The sequence below is a fragment of the Amblyraja radiata genome, chromosome X (assembly GCF_010909765.2).
Source record: "Amblyraja radiata isolate CabotCenter1 chromosome X, sAmbRad1.1.pri, whole genome shotgun sequence".
Classification (NCBI taxonomy): domain Eukaryota; kingdom Metazoa; phylum Chordata; class Chondrichthyes; order Rajiformes; family Rajidae; genus Amblyraja; species Amblyraja radiata.
In genome coordinates this window covers 362,537-377,576 of record NC_045999.1, presented here as the reverse complement: position 1 = coordinate 377,576, position 15,040 = coordinate 362,537, and the positions used below count along the sequence as shown (strand labels likewise).

Genomic DNA, 15,040 nt, shown 5'->3' with positions numbered 1-15,040 from the left:
CCTGATATAGAACACAAGCGCAGGGAGGCGATCGTTGAATCATACAAACATTATTTAAGTCATAAAACGCTGGAGTTACTCAGCGGGACAGGCCTGAAGAAGGTTCTCGACCCGAAACGTCACCCATTCCTTCTATCCAAAGATGCTGCCTGTCCCACTGAGTTACTCCAGCATTTTGTGTCTATCTTCGGTTCCTTCCTACACATTATTTAAGTCATATTGAGCCAACTGTCAACGGCTGCAGACAAAACATCGCATGAAGGGTGCAGCTGAGGTGTACAAGGATGCTGCCAATGTTGAAACATTATAATTTTGAAGAGAAACTGCTAAAGGCAGGAGGTTCGATTGGAGCTGAGGCCTAGTCAGAGTGAACACAAATGAACCTGTTCCCTGGGTGGGAGATTGCAACCTTCACCTGGTCCACCCTGTTTCGACAAATGCAATCAACCCGGCGTGCACAATCAAATAAGATCAAATAGAACAAGTTGTCCGACAACTTTAGGCTGTGCACGCCATACGCAAGAAGAAGAACCTGTTCCTTTGGCAGAAGAGTCATTTGGAACCACAGATTTAAGGGACAGGATTGACATACAATTGGAAAGAAATGGCCTGATTAGAAATGGTCAGCGAGGCTTTTAGTGTGGGAAATCATGTCTACAAATTTTTAAGAGATGACATTGATGAAGGCAGGGCAGCTATGTTTTCTAATGCAGTCGTAAATATATAATTTTTGTACATTTTTCCTCAGCTTTGACCCTTAATCTGTTTTTTTCAATATTAACATGTGTTAGTAAATTGCAATTTCTTGATGTGAATCAATTTCTCGCCTCAGTTTGGCTGACTTTGTAAACTTTGTCCAGAGCCTTCCCTGAGGTTTCTTCACAAACAGGTAATGGATTTAGTAATTGTATTGATCACAGACAGGCTGTCTGTGAAGTAAAATTATAAAACATGAGATGGCAGTGACTGGGAACCAAAGTCTTCATGGTTTTTTCTGGTTATTTTGGGTACAAGGAACCTTAACAATAAACAGCCAACATTTTCAGATGCCATGTCACTGTATTAATATCAATGCATGCATGTTGATTTATCATGAATACATATCTATACACCTTACAACAGTGTATTGGAATATATTCTGCAGAATAATAAACTCCATCTGATTTACACACATTCCATTTAATAAACATTTATCATTTTCTTTTAAACTGTGTAAAATCTGTATCACTATTTACTATCAAGACTAAATAATGTTGAAAATGAGGTATTATATAATTAAACTTGTGACAGAAGGTGCAGAGCTTGCTGGCGGCACTTCCTGGTGTACGGGTGCCCTTCACTGAGACACTGTTAAATGGCTGCAGCAATCAGGCTCAGGCTGACAAATGCAGTCGAGTACACGAGTCAGCAATGTGTTGAAATAAAACCAAGCCAGAAAATAAAATCACTGGCTTTATTCAATTTGTCTCAGTTTAACATAAAAACTAATTACCGAAAATGCAGCAAACACAAATGTGAATAGATTAAATGCCTCTGCAGTAACAGTAAGCAAAGGCTTTGGCCTTTAACTCAGTGAGCTTTTGAGGCATTGAGGAACTGCCTGGCATTTCTTGTTAATAATAAAAGGATGCAGCTCTTACCTGGATATGTTGTTAAAGCTGAGGAAAAATCTTTGGAGACAAGGTAAAGAGTCTGCATCTCTCTGTGAAGGAAAGATAAAGAGGGAGTTGTCAGCAAGACAGTGTATAACATCGCAGCAGCCTTCGGAAGCATTCTTGCACTTCCATTTACTGCAGCCTGGTCAAAAGGTTTTGCTCACAGCGACTGAGCCCCTGGTTAAGAGCAAGCATTGCAGGAGAGCAGACAGATGAATTTGTCATTCGGATGCTGTTGCTGCAGCCACGGGCAGGGCCAAGCTGCTGTCTTAGTGACGGTTGTAGAAGCCTGCGCAGTCACTGCACAGCATCACTGACTGGCTCTTCAACCTGCCACTCTCACTCTGCTCAGCATGTCCTTACAGTGTGGCTGTTCCCCAAAGGACTACTAAAACAAGTTATTTTTTTGCCTTTTATTCATCGGTCACATTAGTGGAGCTGTTCAGTACCGATTTTTAATTTAAGTGAAATGCAAATATTCTGGACCCGCCACCAAATGGGCTAAAACATACCGACAATCTAACAGTAAACAGAGAAAGTAAGAACTACTCAAAGCCACACCGAATAAACTCTGTGAAGAGACCAAAATGGAGATTTCTGTTTGGACATGAGAGTGTAACCCTGATGCTTTGGGTAGACCTTGTGATGTGAGACAGCACGAGGCAGAACAGCCCCAACACGCTGAAAAGCTGCAACATTAGCTGTCTCCACCTTCCTCCCCCCACCCCCCTTCTTCCCCCCCCGGCTCCATCTGTCCGCGATCCTTCACTACACCTTGGTCCACCGATCACCTACTGGCCCTTCACACCCCTCGCCCTCTCTTCTTCATACTGGAAACACCAACATTTTCTCCCTTCCCATCACAGATGCTGCTCAACCCGCTGTGTTCCTCCACCTTTAACAGCATTGCTGTATAGAGGGATCAAAGGGTTCAAGACCACAGCTCCCTGAAAGTGGCAACACCATTAGTGGTAAAGAAGGCAAATGGTATAGTTGCCTTCATCAGTCAGGGCATTGAGTACAAGAGTCATGAAGTCATGTTGCAGCATCACGACCTGTAACGTCACTTACCTATTTTCTTCAGAGAAACTGCCTGACCCGCTGAGTTACTCCAGCATTTTGTGTCTATCTTTGGTATAAACCAACATCTGCAGTACCTTTCTATTGCAGCCTTATGGGACTTTGGTTGAACTGCATTTGGAGTAATGTGTGCAGTTCTGGTCGCTCCATTACAGAAGGGATGTGGAGGCTTTGAGGAGGGTGCATAAGAGGTTTGGCAAAATGCTGCCTGCATTAGGGGATATTAACTAGAAGGAGAGATCAGACAAAGTTGGATTGTTTCATCTGGAATGTCAGAGCTTGCGGGGAGATGGAAATGTCAAGGACCATGGCTTTAAGGTAAGAGGGACAAACTTTAAAGCTGATGTGTGGGGCAAGTTTTGTTTTTACACAGAGTGGTGGGAGCCAGGAACACACTGTCAAGGATGGTGATGTAGGCAGAGATCATAGTGGCATTTCAGAACCTTTTAGAGAGGCTTATGGGCATGCAGGTAATGGAGGGATATGGATCATGTGCAGGTAGATAAGAGTTGTTGTTGGCATCATGTTTGACTTGACATTGTGGGCCAAAGTGTACGTTCTTGTATGGTACGGTTCTATGTTCTGATGAAGGGTTGTAGACCTGAAACATTGACTATTTCTCTTTCCACAAACGCTGCCTGACTTGCCAAGTTTTGTAGTGTGTTCTGTTTTGTTTCAGATTTGCAATATCTGCAGTTGTTTAATATTTTCATTTAATATTATCTGTATTATCTAGTGAATTTTTGATGAAAGAAGGTGGTGTCTGTGTTATCACCCAGTCATTCATACTTTGTCAAGTCTTGAGTAAGGAGCATGGTGTACTGAAGCTGTATTTATGCTGGCGCTGCAAAGACATTGGTTTCCTTTAAAGAAAGAATTTTGGTTAATCTTCTATCCCAAGGCTAATCTGGATAAAATCCTGTTTGAATCATTTCCCAGGCCAGTATCACTGCTATTTCAAGTTTGTGTAAACTATTTCTCCCATCTCATGTCCACCACAAAAAATAAAGTGTTGGAGGAACTCAGCAGTTTAGGCAGCATCTGTGGAGGGAATGGACAGACAACATTTCAGGTCAGGACTCTTCTTCACGCTCAAGAGTCATGACCCCAAATGCTGCCTGACCCACTGAGTTCCTCCAGCACTTTGTTTTTTGCTCAAGATTTCAGCGCCTAGTTTCTTGTATGTTCACGTACCACCATGTCGGCAAAGCTGGGACAGGGTGCCTGAAGTCTGGGAAAAGGGCATAATATTAGAGATGCCTTACTAATGCCTGGATAATTTGTTATCACAGTCTGTATCCGCTGCATACCGTATTGTATTGTATACTGTTCATCCTTCCTATTCTAACATTTATTTTGTGAACTGCTAACATTCCTTTTCAAGGTCAGCAGTCTGAATTATGCAGCATGAGCAAATCTTTATTCAGAAGTCATGATTAAAGCTTCAGCCAATGAATAAATGAGGGGTTTCAGTTTGCTTTAAATATGTACCTTGCATTCATTACACATTACTCTGTGAGGAGTTTGCACATTCACCCCATGCTTCATCCTCCCATATCCTAAATGCATTGGGGTTTATGAACTGCTGTAAATCACCTCTCCATGCAATTAAGTGGCAACATAATCAAAGGAGGTTTGGTGGCCAAATGAGAGCATAATTTGCAGGTGTACAGACAGATAAGGAGACCTACTCATGTTCTCCACAGATGCTGCCAGACCCACTGTTACTCCAGCACTCTGTGAAACATCACATATCCATGTTCTCCACAGATGCTGCCTGACCCACTGAGTTTGTAAACCAGCACTCTGTGAAACGTCACCTATCCATGTTCTCCACAGATGCTGTCTGACCCACTGAGTTTGTAAACCAGCACTCTGTGAAACGTCACCTATCCATGTTCTCCACAGATGCTGTCTGACCCACTGAGTTTGTAAACCAGCACTCTGTGAAATGTCACCTATCCATGTTCTCCATAGATACCGCCTGACCCACTGAGTTTGTAAACCAGCACCTGCAGTCCCATCTCCAGGCGAATGTAAATGTTTTCCCCATACCCTAAAAGCGTGCCGGTTCATTCATGAGACTTAACATTTTCCGTGCTTTTTACAGATAGAATAATTGATAAAATGTGAACTTTAGGAATGGTTGCCCTTGTAAAGACTGAAGGAACACTCAACAGGGAAGTAGAGCATCGGTGATAGGAACTTGTCGACCATTACCTGTAATTCTGGACACGCTCACACAAGAAAACTGCAAGTTTATCGGAGTAATTATGCCAATGAAGTGTGGGTGAAACCTGGTGCACCCAGAGAAAACCCCCAAAGCCCGAGAGAGAAGCAGGACTGGAGCTACGACCACCAGCTGTGCCACAGCGCAAACCGTGGTGCTCATCAATGGGATGAAGAGGGAGCTCATGAATATTGCTCAATATAACCAACACCAGCATCAAACTACCGTTGTTCCTACAATGTGAATGAATTTCTCCACTGTGTTTAATGAGCGTGACTGACTCAGCACATTGCATCTGATTCCAGTCCCACGCCAGAGACCTCGGCTCCTGATACTTACTGAGGAGTGCACACTGGTACAGCTGCTCTGGTTTCAGTGGCAAAACGGATATGGTCGGTTGGTCATGCATGTGACTGGTTGACAACATCAACCGGTTTAATAGGGTGTACAAAGATTGTGAAAGATAATAGGTGGGGTGTGTCGAATAAGCCGACGGCAGGAACCCATCCATGAAACTAATCACAGCGAAGGTGGATAGCAACATAATTGGTATCTCTGATGTGATAAAGATAATATTCCAACAACATGAACACTTAGCAGCAGAGGAAGCAGCAGGAGGAGGCTTGGTTTACCAATAGATAAAACAAATATGCTGGAACAGAAACTTTATCTTCATGGAAAAAATCATCAATTAAAGAAAATCACAAAACACAGTCTTTTACAGCGAGGTTGTTAAACACAATGACAAGTATCATGAATCAGCTCAGCGAATGGGCCATGGATAACACTTACCACAGATTCTATGTGATTACGTCGGAGATTGAGTTCTGTTAGTGAGTCAAGACCATTCATATTTTCAGCATGAACAATGAGGTTCCCTGCAAGATTTAGCACTCGGAGTTCAGTCAGATGGTTAATGTTCTCTATCCTCGAAATCTATCAATAAATATAGTTTGAATACTCACATTTCCTCAGGTGGCAAATAAAAATGAGAACATTGACAAGTAAAGACATAAGGAAATCATTGTGGTTTTAAATAATGATTACGCTTCTCCAAACACAAAGTAGAACTCAGAGTCTTACGGAAAAGTTATGCAAATGAGTTGACCGTACTGAAACAGTGCGCACAGACTGCCCAGTCTTTAATCAGACACATCGCTCTCTCTCTGATTATTACGCTGGGATTGTTCTAACTGGCTGGTGGCCTCTGACTCTCAGCAACAGGGCATACAACTTCCCTTCCACTAATTAGTAGCAAGTGTTCAAAGTTTTCATTGAATGCAAAACTGGATGTGCTAATGAGGGCCGAGACAATCATAACTCTTCGCCTATTAATTAACTCTTCGCCTACTTTGTTTACATACATTCACATTTTATAATACAATAAGCTTGTAATCTGTCTTGCTACATCTCAATTCATTATAAATTGGCAAGTCAGGAGGCTACTGATAAATTGTAGCTTGGTGTGCTCAAATTCCAGGTTTGACCTATTAATTTATATATCAGTTTTGGAAAGGGAACTTTTGGGAGAGGAAGAAACTTGTGAGAACTGCAGATGTATCCAAAGAAAAAACAAAATAGCAGGTTACAGTTATGAGATAAGGGAGGGGTGGGTAGAGGCTGATTTGTAAATATAAATCAGCAGATGCCCTGTCCAGCACAAGTAATTCAGTGTGATGTGCAATGGATGAATGAAAGCCACATCCTGCAGGCTAGGTTTTCTGATCAATAGATCAGACTTGAATGGGTAACGATAGCTTCAGTCAGTGACAGAGTCATTATCCTCGACCTGTTCAGGTGGTAGCTACAACACTGAGAACCAGTCAATTGGAAAAGTACAGGGAGACATTGCTCAGAAGGTGCAAGCATCTGGACAGCAGCCCAATGAACTTTGTTTCACTCTTTTTCACAGCTTGCGTTTCCACTTCACAACATCGTGCCAAGAAATCCACATTGAGATGAAACAGACGGCAATAGAAGCAGAATACAAAGGCATTTTACCCCTTAAGGTTATAACAATAACACAGAATAGTTACAACATTAAGCATTAACATTAACATTCAGGCCACTGAGACAGTAACGGCTTGATTTAAAAATCCAACTGGTCCCACTATCTTGCCCTCTCCTCACAACTCCCTGCAGATCCTTTCCTCATAACATCTCATACAGCTCACTTCTGAATGCCACAACCTCACCCCTTCTGTACAGTTCCAGCAGTATTTTATACACCCAATCAACTTCCTTCTTCAGTCTGAAGAAGGGTTTCGGCCCGAAACGTAGCCTATTTCCTTCATTCCATAGATGCTGCTGCATCCGCTGAGTTTCTCCAGCACTTTTGTCTACCTTCGATTTTCCAGCATCTGCAGTTCCTTCTTAAATAATTCCTTCTGCTACTTCTAGTTGTTGCTATCACGTTAATTCTATGTTCCCTGGCCTCTGCCAAATATCCATTATTTGTATTACCTGTTGTGAATTTGACTTCTCTCCCTCCCATTGTTCATGATTAGATGTTCAAGTCCCAATTATTGTGTGTAATAGAATTCTCACCTTTCATTTGTTCCATAGTGATTTTACAAATATTTCCCACATGCATAAACTGATTAACAAATGTAGATTTTTCTTATTTATCTTTTCAAAATTCCGTTACAACTCCATTCTACCTCCGCTGTCCTATTGATGTTAGCATTCCCCATGCGTAGGTTTCCACCAGGTCTGAGACTCCTCCATTTGCATACACAACTGCCTAAGCTGAAGGAAATTAGGAAGGCGATAAAGGGGAATGAGATATTCATGCGTGTCTGAAACCACAGGAAATGGGCAAGGTCCTGGATGAATATTTCTCACCTGTATTTACCATGGAGAAGGACGTGAAAGCTAGTGGTTCAGGAGTACTAATATCCTGGAGCAAACTAACATTACAGTAGGGACATACTGACATTTTTTTAGATACTCAATTTGGGTAAAAATGTTCTCACTTTACCAGGTACCTTGAGCAGCAAAAATTACAATCCATTTATTTGACAGGGTTATCTGAAGAGTTTCCAGAAAATAGTTGATCAGTGACATTACACCAAGTGTCAGAACACAACTGTCGGTTGCTGGCACAACACAGAAACCTTTAACAATTATTCCAAACACTAAAAACTAGTATTATCACACAATCAATCTGATAAATGATTTGTTTTTTGGTGTAAAACTGATCAAATCTGGTTGAATATTTGAATGCTGACAGATTCTGTGCCTGTTAGTTGTGACGTTACCACACCTGGTTTGCATGAAGATCCAGCACATCGAGATCAGTCAGATTCTCCAGATTGGAGATATTCTTGATCCTGCGAATAATAAAACATGCATTTACCACCTGCTCCAGTAAAGAACACCTCCTTCTTCAGGAAGCCCATCGTATTTGACTTTTCTTGCTCCAGTCCACTCTTTGGTCATTCTCAAGTCCAAGTCGGCATCTTGTGCCCAGAGACAGAATGCCAACAGACTGATGGATCACTGGCTGATTAAGTTGGAGCCTCATGAGGATTTACCAGAGTTAACAGTGGAGGCAAAGTAACCTCCAGTGGAGGCAAAACATTCCAGGCCAGAGGGTAACAAGTGTAAGTGTTGGATATCCAGATGTCAAAATTTGAGATTAATAACAGGAAATAAATAAATGGAAGATAAGTTAAATCAAATCAAGTTGAATTTATTGTCATTTGCACAAGTACGGTGAGGTTCAGGTACAATGCACAACCTTACTTGCAGCAGCATCACAGGTATAGAGGCGTAAATCATAAATTATATATAATTCACACAAACTCCACAAGGTGAAAAGTGAAAAGATTATGTTAAAAAATCAAGACATTCGTGCAAAACATGATTAGGAATCAAGTCTATTGCAATTCTAGAGGTGGTCAGAAATGTCCTGTAGCTGAGATAGGATTAGAGTCGTGCAGATCAGTTGAAGAATTCAATAGTTGCAGGGAATTAGCAGTTCTACCCACCCCCTCCTTTATCTCATTGCTGTAACCTGCTATTTTCTTTTTTCTTTAGATAAAGCTGCTGGTGTGAGACTTTAGGCACCTGTACCTCTTGCCTGATAGAAACAGGAATATTTTGTATCAGGCTTCATGGCAGAGGACTCCCCAAAATATTGCAAAGATATCTGACTGCCTTCACGCGAATCCTTACATCAAGAGATCATATCACCAAATGTGGCATTAAGAATCTGAAGTAATAGTGAACTCAATAGGCATTGGAAGAAATTTTCAATTGGCTGGAGTCAGAGAGATCAAACAAATTTGGGAAAAGTTGCTGAGTCAATCATTTCATCAAATGAGAGAGCAATCTACTGCCTGAATACACGAACAAGGATTTTGTACCTGTTCTTGCCCAGCATAAGCACACGGAGTGACCTCAGAGAAGAAAGACCCGAGATTTCCTCAATCTGATTGTTGTACAAGTCCAAGAAGATAAGGCGGCGCAGGTTGGAAACGTGCTGTATCTGCGTGATGAGGTTGTGCTGGAAATTCAACAAGCGAAGTTGTTGCTCACCCTCCAGTATTGGACAGACGGTTAGATTTCGCCTGATTAATAATTACAAATATTAAATTGTTAATGGAAAGTAATGAGTCTTAGATATTCATCAAGTAAAGTTTTGCATGGTAGAATAAATTCCATTTCAACAAAAGATGGGTATTAAAAACTAATTAAAAAACTTCAAATTTAAATCTGTACGAGAGATAGTTCAAGTCTTCGCGACAGAACATGCCCGATCACAAGTGTAATCTGCAACAAAATACCACTGAGCATTTTTCCAGGACATTTTTATAAACTGTTTTCATTTAAGACTTGGGTAAAAGGATTAATTTACATGTTGTCAATGATGTGGGAGCTATGGGTTCAGAGCTTAGATTTTGTGATGGTTTATTCAAAAACAGTTCATATTGGGAGGGTTGAAAACAGTTAGTTTGTAACCTATGTAAAATACATTTATTGACTTTACCCGCTGTAGTTCCAAGGGACAATGCTGTAATTTCTTCATTCACTGTAGTTCCGTTGTAATGTAGACACCTCACTGAAAACCTGTCATTATTCTGACGTAGCTCAGGGAAGGTTTATTCCACTCCTCTCAATACAAATGTTATTTTTTTAAATTGTCTACTAATTCACTTTTCTTCAATTAGGCAATGTTTCATTACAGTTGTGGCTGCCTTATTTCAGTTTACTAGATAATAAATTGATGTTTTAACTAAAAATATCAGTAAAATGCTCTCAATTTATAATCGTATCGATTTAACTTTCTTTTATATTCATGAACTTAATTACATTGTTGGGACCACTTATCATTGAACAGGTATGTGAATAGGAAAGGTTTCGAGGAGAATGGATGAAATAGGGGGGTGGAAGATTGCAACCTTCACGTGGTCCGCCCAGTTTCGACTAATGCAATCAACTCGACGTGTACAAATGGAAGATCAAATACAACAACTGAGGCTGTGCACGCCACACGACAGAAGAAGAAGATGAAATAGAGGCAAATAGGATTAGTTTACAGAGCAATTGGGTTGGCATGAATGAGTTAGACCAAGGTGCCTGTTTCCCTGCTGTATAATTCTGTGACTTTGGATTAGGCAGCATTTGGACTATTGCTTGCAATTCTGGTCATCCCAATACAGGAAAGATGAGGAGGCTTTGAAGAGGGTGCAGAGGAGGTTTACCCAAACACTGCCTGGATTAGAGGGTTTCAGTTACAGGGATAGATTTAGATAGGTATCTCTGGTTCGCCAGAGGTTGAGGAAAGACTTGATAGAAGTATATAAAATGATGAGAGGCCTGGACAGTCAGAACCTTTGTCCCAGGGTGGAAATGTCCAACACTGGTGGACATAGCTATTAGGCGAGAGGGGGAAAGTTTCATGGAGATGTGCGGTCAAGTTCTATCACACAGAAAATGGTGGGAGCCTGGTATGCACTGCCCAGGGTGGTGGTGACCTTTAAGAAGCTTTTAGATAGGAAGATGGCAGTGCAGAGAATAGAGGGAAATGGATCATGTTCAGGCAGATGAGATCAGTTTAACTTGGCATCATGTTCGGCACAAATATTGTGGGCCAAAGGGCCCATTTCTGAACTATACTGTTTTTCAATCTTTTAAAATCATACTCACCTGTCCAGATTCAGTCTGTCTGCATATTCCGCCCGCTGTTCGGGTGTGCGGTATACAACTGGTATTCCAGGTGTTGAAGGAAGCTCAGAGAAAATGACATTGTCACCTGGGAGTTTACAAAGGGTTTGGTTATAATACAGAATTTCTCAGCATACAGAGAAGGTCATTGGACTGGAACATTTGAAGCCACACTAACATACAAACGGTGCTCCAACTAAATAAATAACAAGGAAGCCAGAAATGAGCCACTTCTACAAGTCAGCAATTCAGCACTATTTGGAAGATGACTTTTGAGTTCATAACAAAATTCCTTAAAAAATCACAAGCCCCTGCAATCTGCTTTTACCATTCTATGGTATCATGATTTATACAGTGTCCTCATCGATCCATCTTGGTTTCACGGCTTGGAGTAGCTCTGCCTAGGAAGTGTATGTACAACCCCGGTTTAAAGTTCTCCATTTATCAACCATCACCCCCACCACCCCAACCTCAACAATATTCTGGACAGTGTTCAGGATTTCCATCATGCATGAACAAAAGAATCTAAGACCATCAGACAAAACATAGAAGCAGACTGTATAAAGGTGAATCATGTGATGTTGTGTATTTGAACTTTCAGAAGACCTTTGTTAAAAGATTTTCAAATTAAATCAGGATCTGTGGGTGGTGGGCTGGGGTAATTAATACCTGAGCATTGATTAAGGATAAATGAACAAACTAAATACAGAGTGTAATTTTCAGGTTAGAACTAACTTGTGAAGTGTCCCAGAGATCAGTGCCGATGCCCAGCTGCTCACAATCAATATCGAATATTTACAGTTTATCGCTATTTGCTGATGACACAAAGCTGAAAGTCAGTCTCCCCTGTGAGGAGATGCCAAGAGGCTTTGGGATGATATGGACAAGGTGAGTAAATGGTCAAGAACATGGACACAATATAATGCAGAAAAATATGAGATAAGTGGAGAAAATAAAAAGGTGATGTGATTTTTATGTGCGGAGAGATTAAAAAGTGTTGGTGCTGATAGGCATGTGGTTTCATAAACCACTTAACCATATCAGGATTGAGAGTGGAAAGGCACTATTCATAGTTTTGTACAGTTCTAATTCAGCCCACTTGACATATGACTGTTGTTTCATTAGGCCTTTTAAAACAGAAACAGAATAGGTTACGAACAGGAAACAGGAAATACCTGGTAAGTACGGCAAGGTTCCGTGACCATGAGAATGGAAAGGCACAGCACTTTGAGAGCCCTGTCGAGATTTTAGTAAACTGGGACTTTGTGATGGCATGTCCCCAGCTGTTTCCTTCAATGACAGTTCTGAGTAGTGGCGGAGTGGATCATCATGACAGGTTATTTCTGTGAACAACAAAATTCAATGTAGAGTCTACAGAAGTATAATCTGCCTCCCTATAACTTGTCTACCTGGCATGATGTTTGTGCTGGAGGTACAATAATTTGCATTCAAATAATCAACAATTAAATATTATTAAAATATACAGAATATCAATTACAGCGATAGAAAACATGTAGAATTGTCCATGAGAACAGAATGAAACTTTATTACAGAGTTCATTTTTGGGATACATACCAAACTTTTCTCACAAATATATATTTTCCAGGATAGCTCAGTGATTCTGTGAAAGGCAATATTAGTCCCATTCCCTTGCACTATTATGAAGTTCAGCCATATTATTAACGCTTTCCCATTATGGGTTGCGGTAATTTGCTCATCTTAGAGTTGTTTTACAGAAAATTAGTTTCAAAAGTTCATAAGGTCTTTGTTACATGGAGAGAAACAAAATAAGCTGCATTCTGTAGTAGAACCAGAGACAAAAGATCATGTGAGAGTTTAAAGCATTGTGGAAGAAGAACTGAATTGTAGGGTGATCAAAAAAAGTTTTTGGCACAGTGACCTTCATCAGTCAGGGTATTGAGTGTAGGAGTTGGGAGGTCATGCTGCAGTTATATAAGATAGTGGTGAGACCACATTTAGAGTATTGTGTCCAGTTCTGAAGTATGTTTGAATCTGAGAGAGATAAATGTTAGTAGTCAGACAAGTGAATACTTGCAGATGTACCATACCTGGTTTTCCATGGAAATTCTTGTCTCCATCCACATTCAAAAGTTTATGTGAAGGAAGGAGATCCTTATTTGCTCTATAATCAAGCTGCAAAATAAAAAACACAGATTTAAGTGAAGTGATTTTAAAACAAAACTTTCTTGAATTCTGAATTTCATGATTCACTGAATAAAACTACAAACATCTATAATGTAGAATAGAATTTTGCCATTATTATCATCTGTACCAAGGGGCAGTGGAATAACATTTGTTTTGTGCGCTATCCAGGTCAATCATACTGTACATGAGTATGTTGTGCAAGAGAGGAAAAGGAAAAAAATGCAGAATATATAGTGTTCCAGCTACAATGAAAGTGCAGATAAAACAAGCGCAAGGGTGCAACAAGGTAGATTGGGAGATTGGGCGTTTGACAAGTCCGTTCATGAGTCTGATGGCAGCAAGAAAGAAGCTGTTTTTGAATCTGATGGTACATGTTTTCAAGCTTATGTATCTTCTACCTGACAGGACAGGGGAGAATAGAGAATGAGCAGGGTTGAAGAGAGAATAAATTTGATTTAAAAGTATTTCGCATATTTGTTCCAATGACATTCAAAACGCATTTTGATTCTAAAGTCAATTCTTGGCACAATTATCATTAATTAGAAAAGAAGAAAACAACATTTTTTGTCGCAAGTAAAACCAGTATTTTTTCAGTGTAATTTCTATCAATCATTGACACTTTTTACCTGCTGCTTCTGAGATAAACGATCTCCGACAGCTGAAGCCTGCACAGTTAACTGAAGACTGCAAGTATTAATCTGCAAATAAAATAATTAAGTTATAATACCTGTAATACACTGTACCTTGTACAGTACTAATAAAATACTATGTGATCAGAAGCCTAATTTTCACCACATCATTGTCAACACTAAACCATTAGAGGGCAGACTCATAACATTGCCAACTCTTTTGGTTTAAATAAATAATGTCATGTCTCAAAAAAAACACTGTTTTGTCACAATATGGAAAAATATTGTATTGCAAAAATTGTCACAGTCAAATTGCCACAGAATTGGCTCTCCTCACCAAGACTTACTCCAACAACAAATGCAGAGATCACACCTGAAGTACTCTGGGCAGTCCTAACAACTGCACTTGAGGAAGAATGTACAGACCTCAGTGGGACTGCAATGTAGATTTACCAGAATGATAACTGAGTGCCAGTGTTAGGGTGCACGTGGAAGGGCAGAGGCAACATTTAGAGAGTTGTGTTCCAACAGATGTCAGATAGAAGGACAGGATGGGTTTCAAGGCTGCGTGCCAAATGCAGATAAATGGGACTAGCCCAGGGGCATGAACAAAGTGGGCCGAAAGACCATTTTCAATACTGTATAGCTCTATGACTCTAAGTCACAGGTTACTAACTAGGAATTGATATGCCAGCCACTTTTCTTTGTAAAAAGAACAGGTGCTTGCAACCCTTTTTCTACCCTCCATGTAAATCCTATGCAATTTTCTGGGTGTCAGAAGGCAGTTATTAATGAATAACAGTTTGATAGCGCTGTCAGAGGTGTAAAAACAAATTGAACCCAAAATTACCAGAACAGAAAACTGAATTGTGGAAATATTACAATGGCTAGGTATTATGAGTGTTTTAAATGATGAATTCAACATTAGGTACGGAAGACTGTAATCTCGTTGTCAAAAGATGAGGAAAGGTTCTTTGTTAAGTAAAGCCCCAATGTGGCAGGCGGCCTCATTCAAACTCTTCCTTCCTTTGTAGCTGAGGGAGGAAGGAAGGAGATTTGAGGATGGATTCAAATGAAAACGAGAGCAGCTCAGAAATTGACAGGAAATA

At 40.4% G+C, this 15,040-nt stretch overlaps 2 protein-coding genes across 4 annotated transcripts in view; both read right to left on the bottom strand.

Moving 5' to 3' along the window:
* The window catches only part of mtmr10 (myotubularin related protein 10), a 902,395-nt gene that overhangs the window by 671,631 nt on the left and 215,724 nt on the right, over positions 1 to 15,040 (bottom strand). The window lies entirely within an intron of this gene.
* The window catches only part of lrrc49 (leucine rich repeat containing 49), a 28,558-nt gene that overhangs the window by 12,829 nt on the left and 689 nt on the right, over positions 1 to 15,040 (bottom strand). For 2 of the 3 annotated variants that reach the window (XM_033015103.1, XM_033015105.1), the window contains exons 2-9: positions 13,929 to 14,000; positions 13,206 to 13,290; positions 12,312 to 12,479; positions 11,119 to 11,224; positions 9,336 to 9,539; positions 8,231 to 8,297; positions 5,758 to 5,901; positions 1,641 to 1,702 (exon numbers count right to left, since the gene is read on the bottom strand). In XM_033015103.1, the coding sequence (XP_032870994.1) occupies positions 1,641 to 1,702; positions 5,758 to 5,901; positions 8,231 to 8,297; positions 9,336 to 9,539; positions 11,119 to 11,224; positions 12,312 to 12,479; positions 13,206 to 13,290; positions 13,929 to 14,000 (908 nt within the window). The remainder of the gene's footprint in view (positions 1 to 1,640; positions 1,703 to 5,757; positions 5,902 to 8,230; positions 8,298 to 9,335; positions 9,540 to 11,118; positions 11,225 to 12,311; positions 12,480 to 13,205; positions 13,291 to 13,928; positions 14,001 to 15,040) is intronic. The other variant, XM_033015104.1, reaches the window with a different exon arrangement.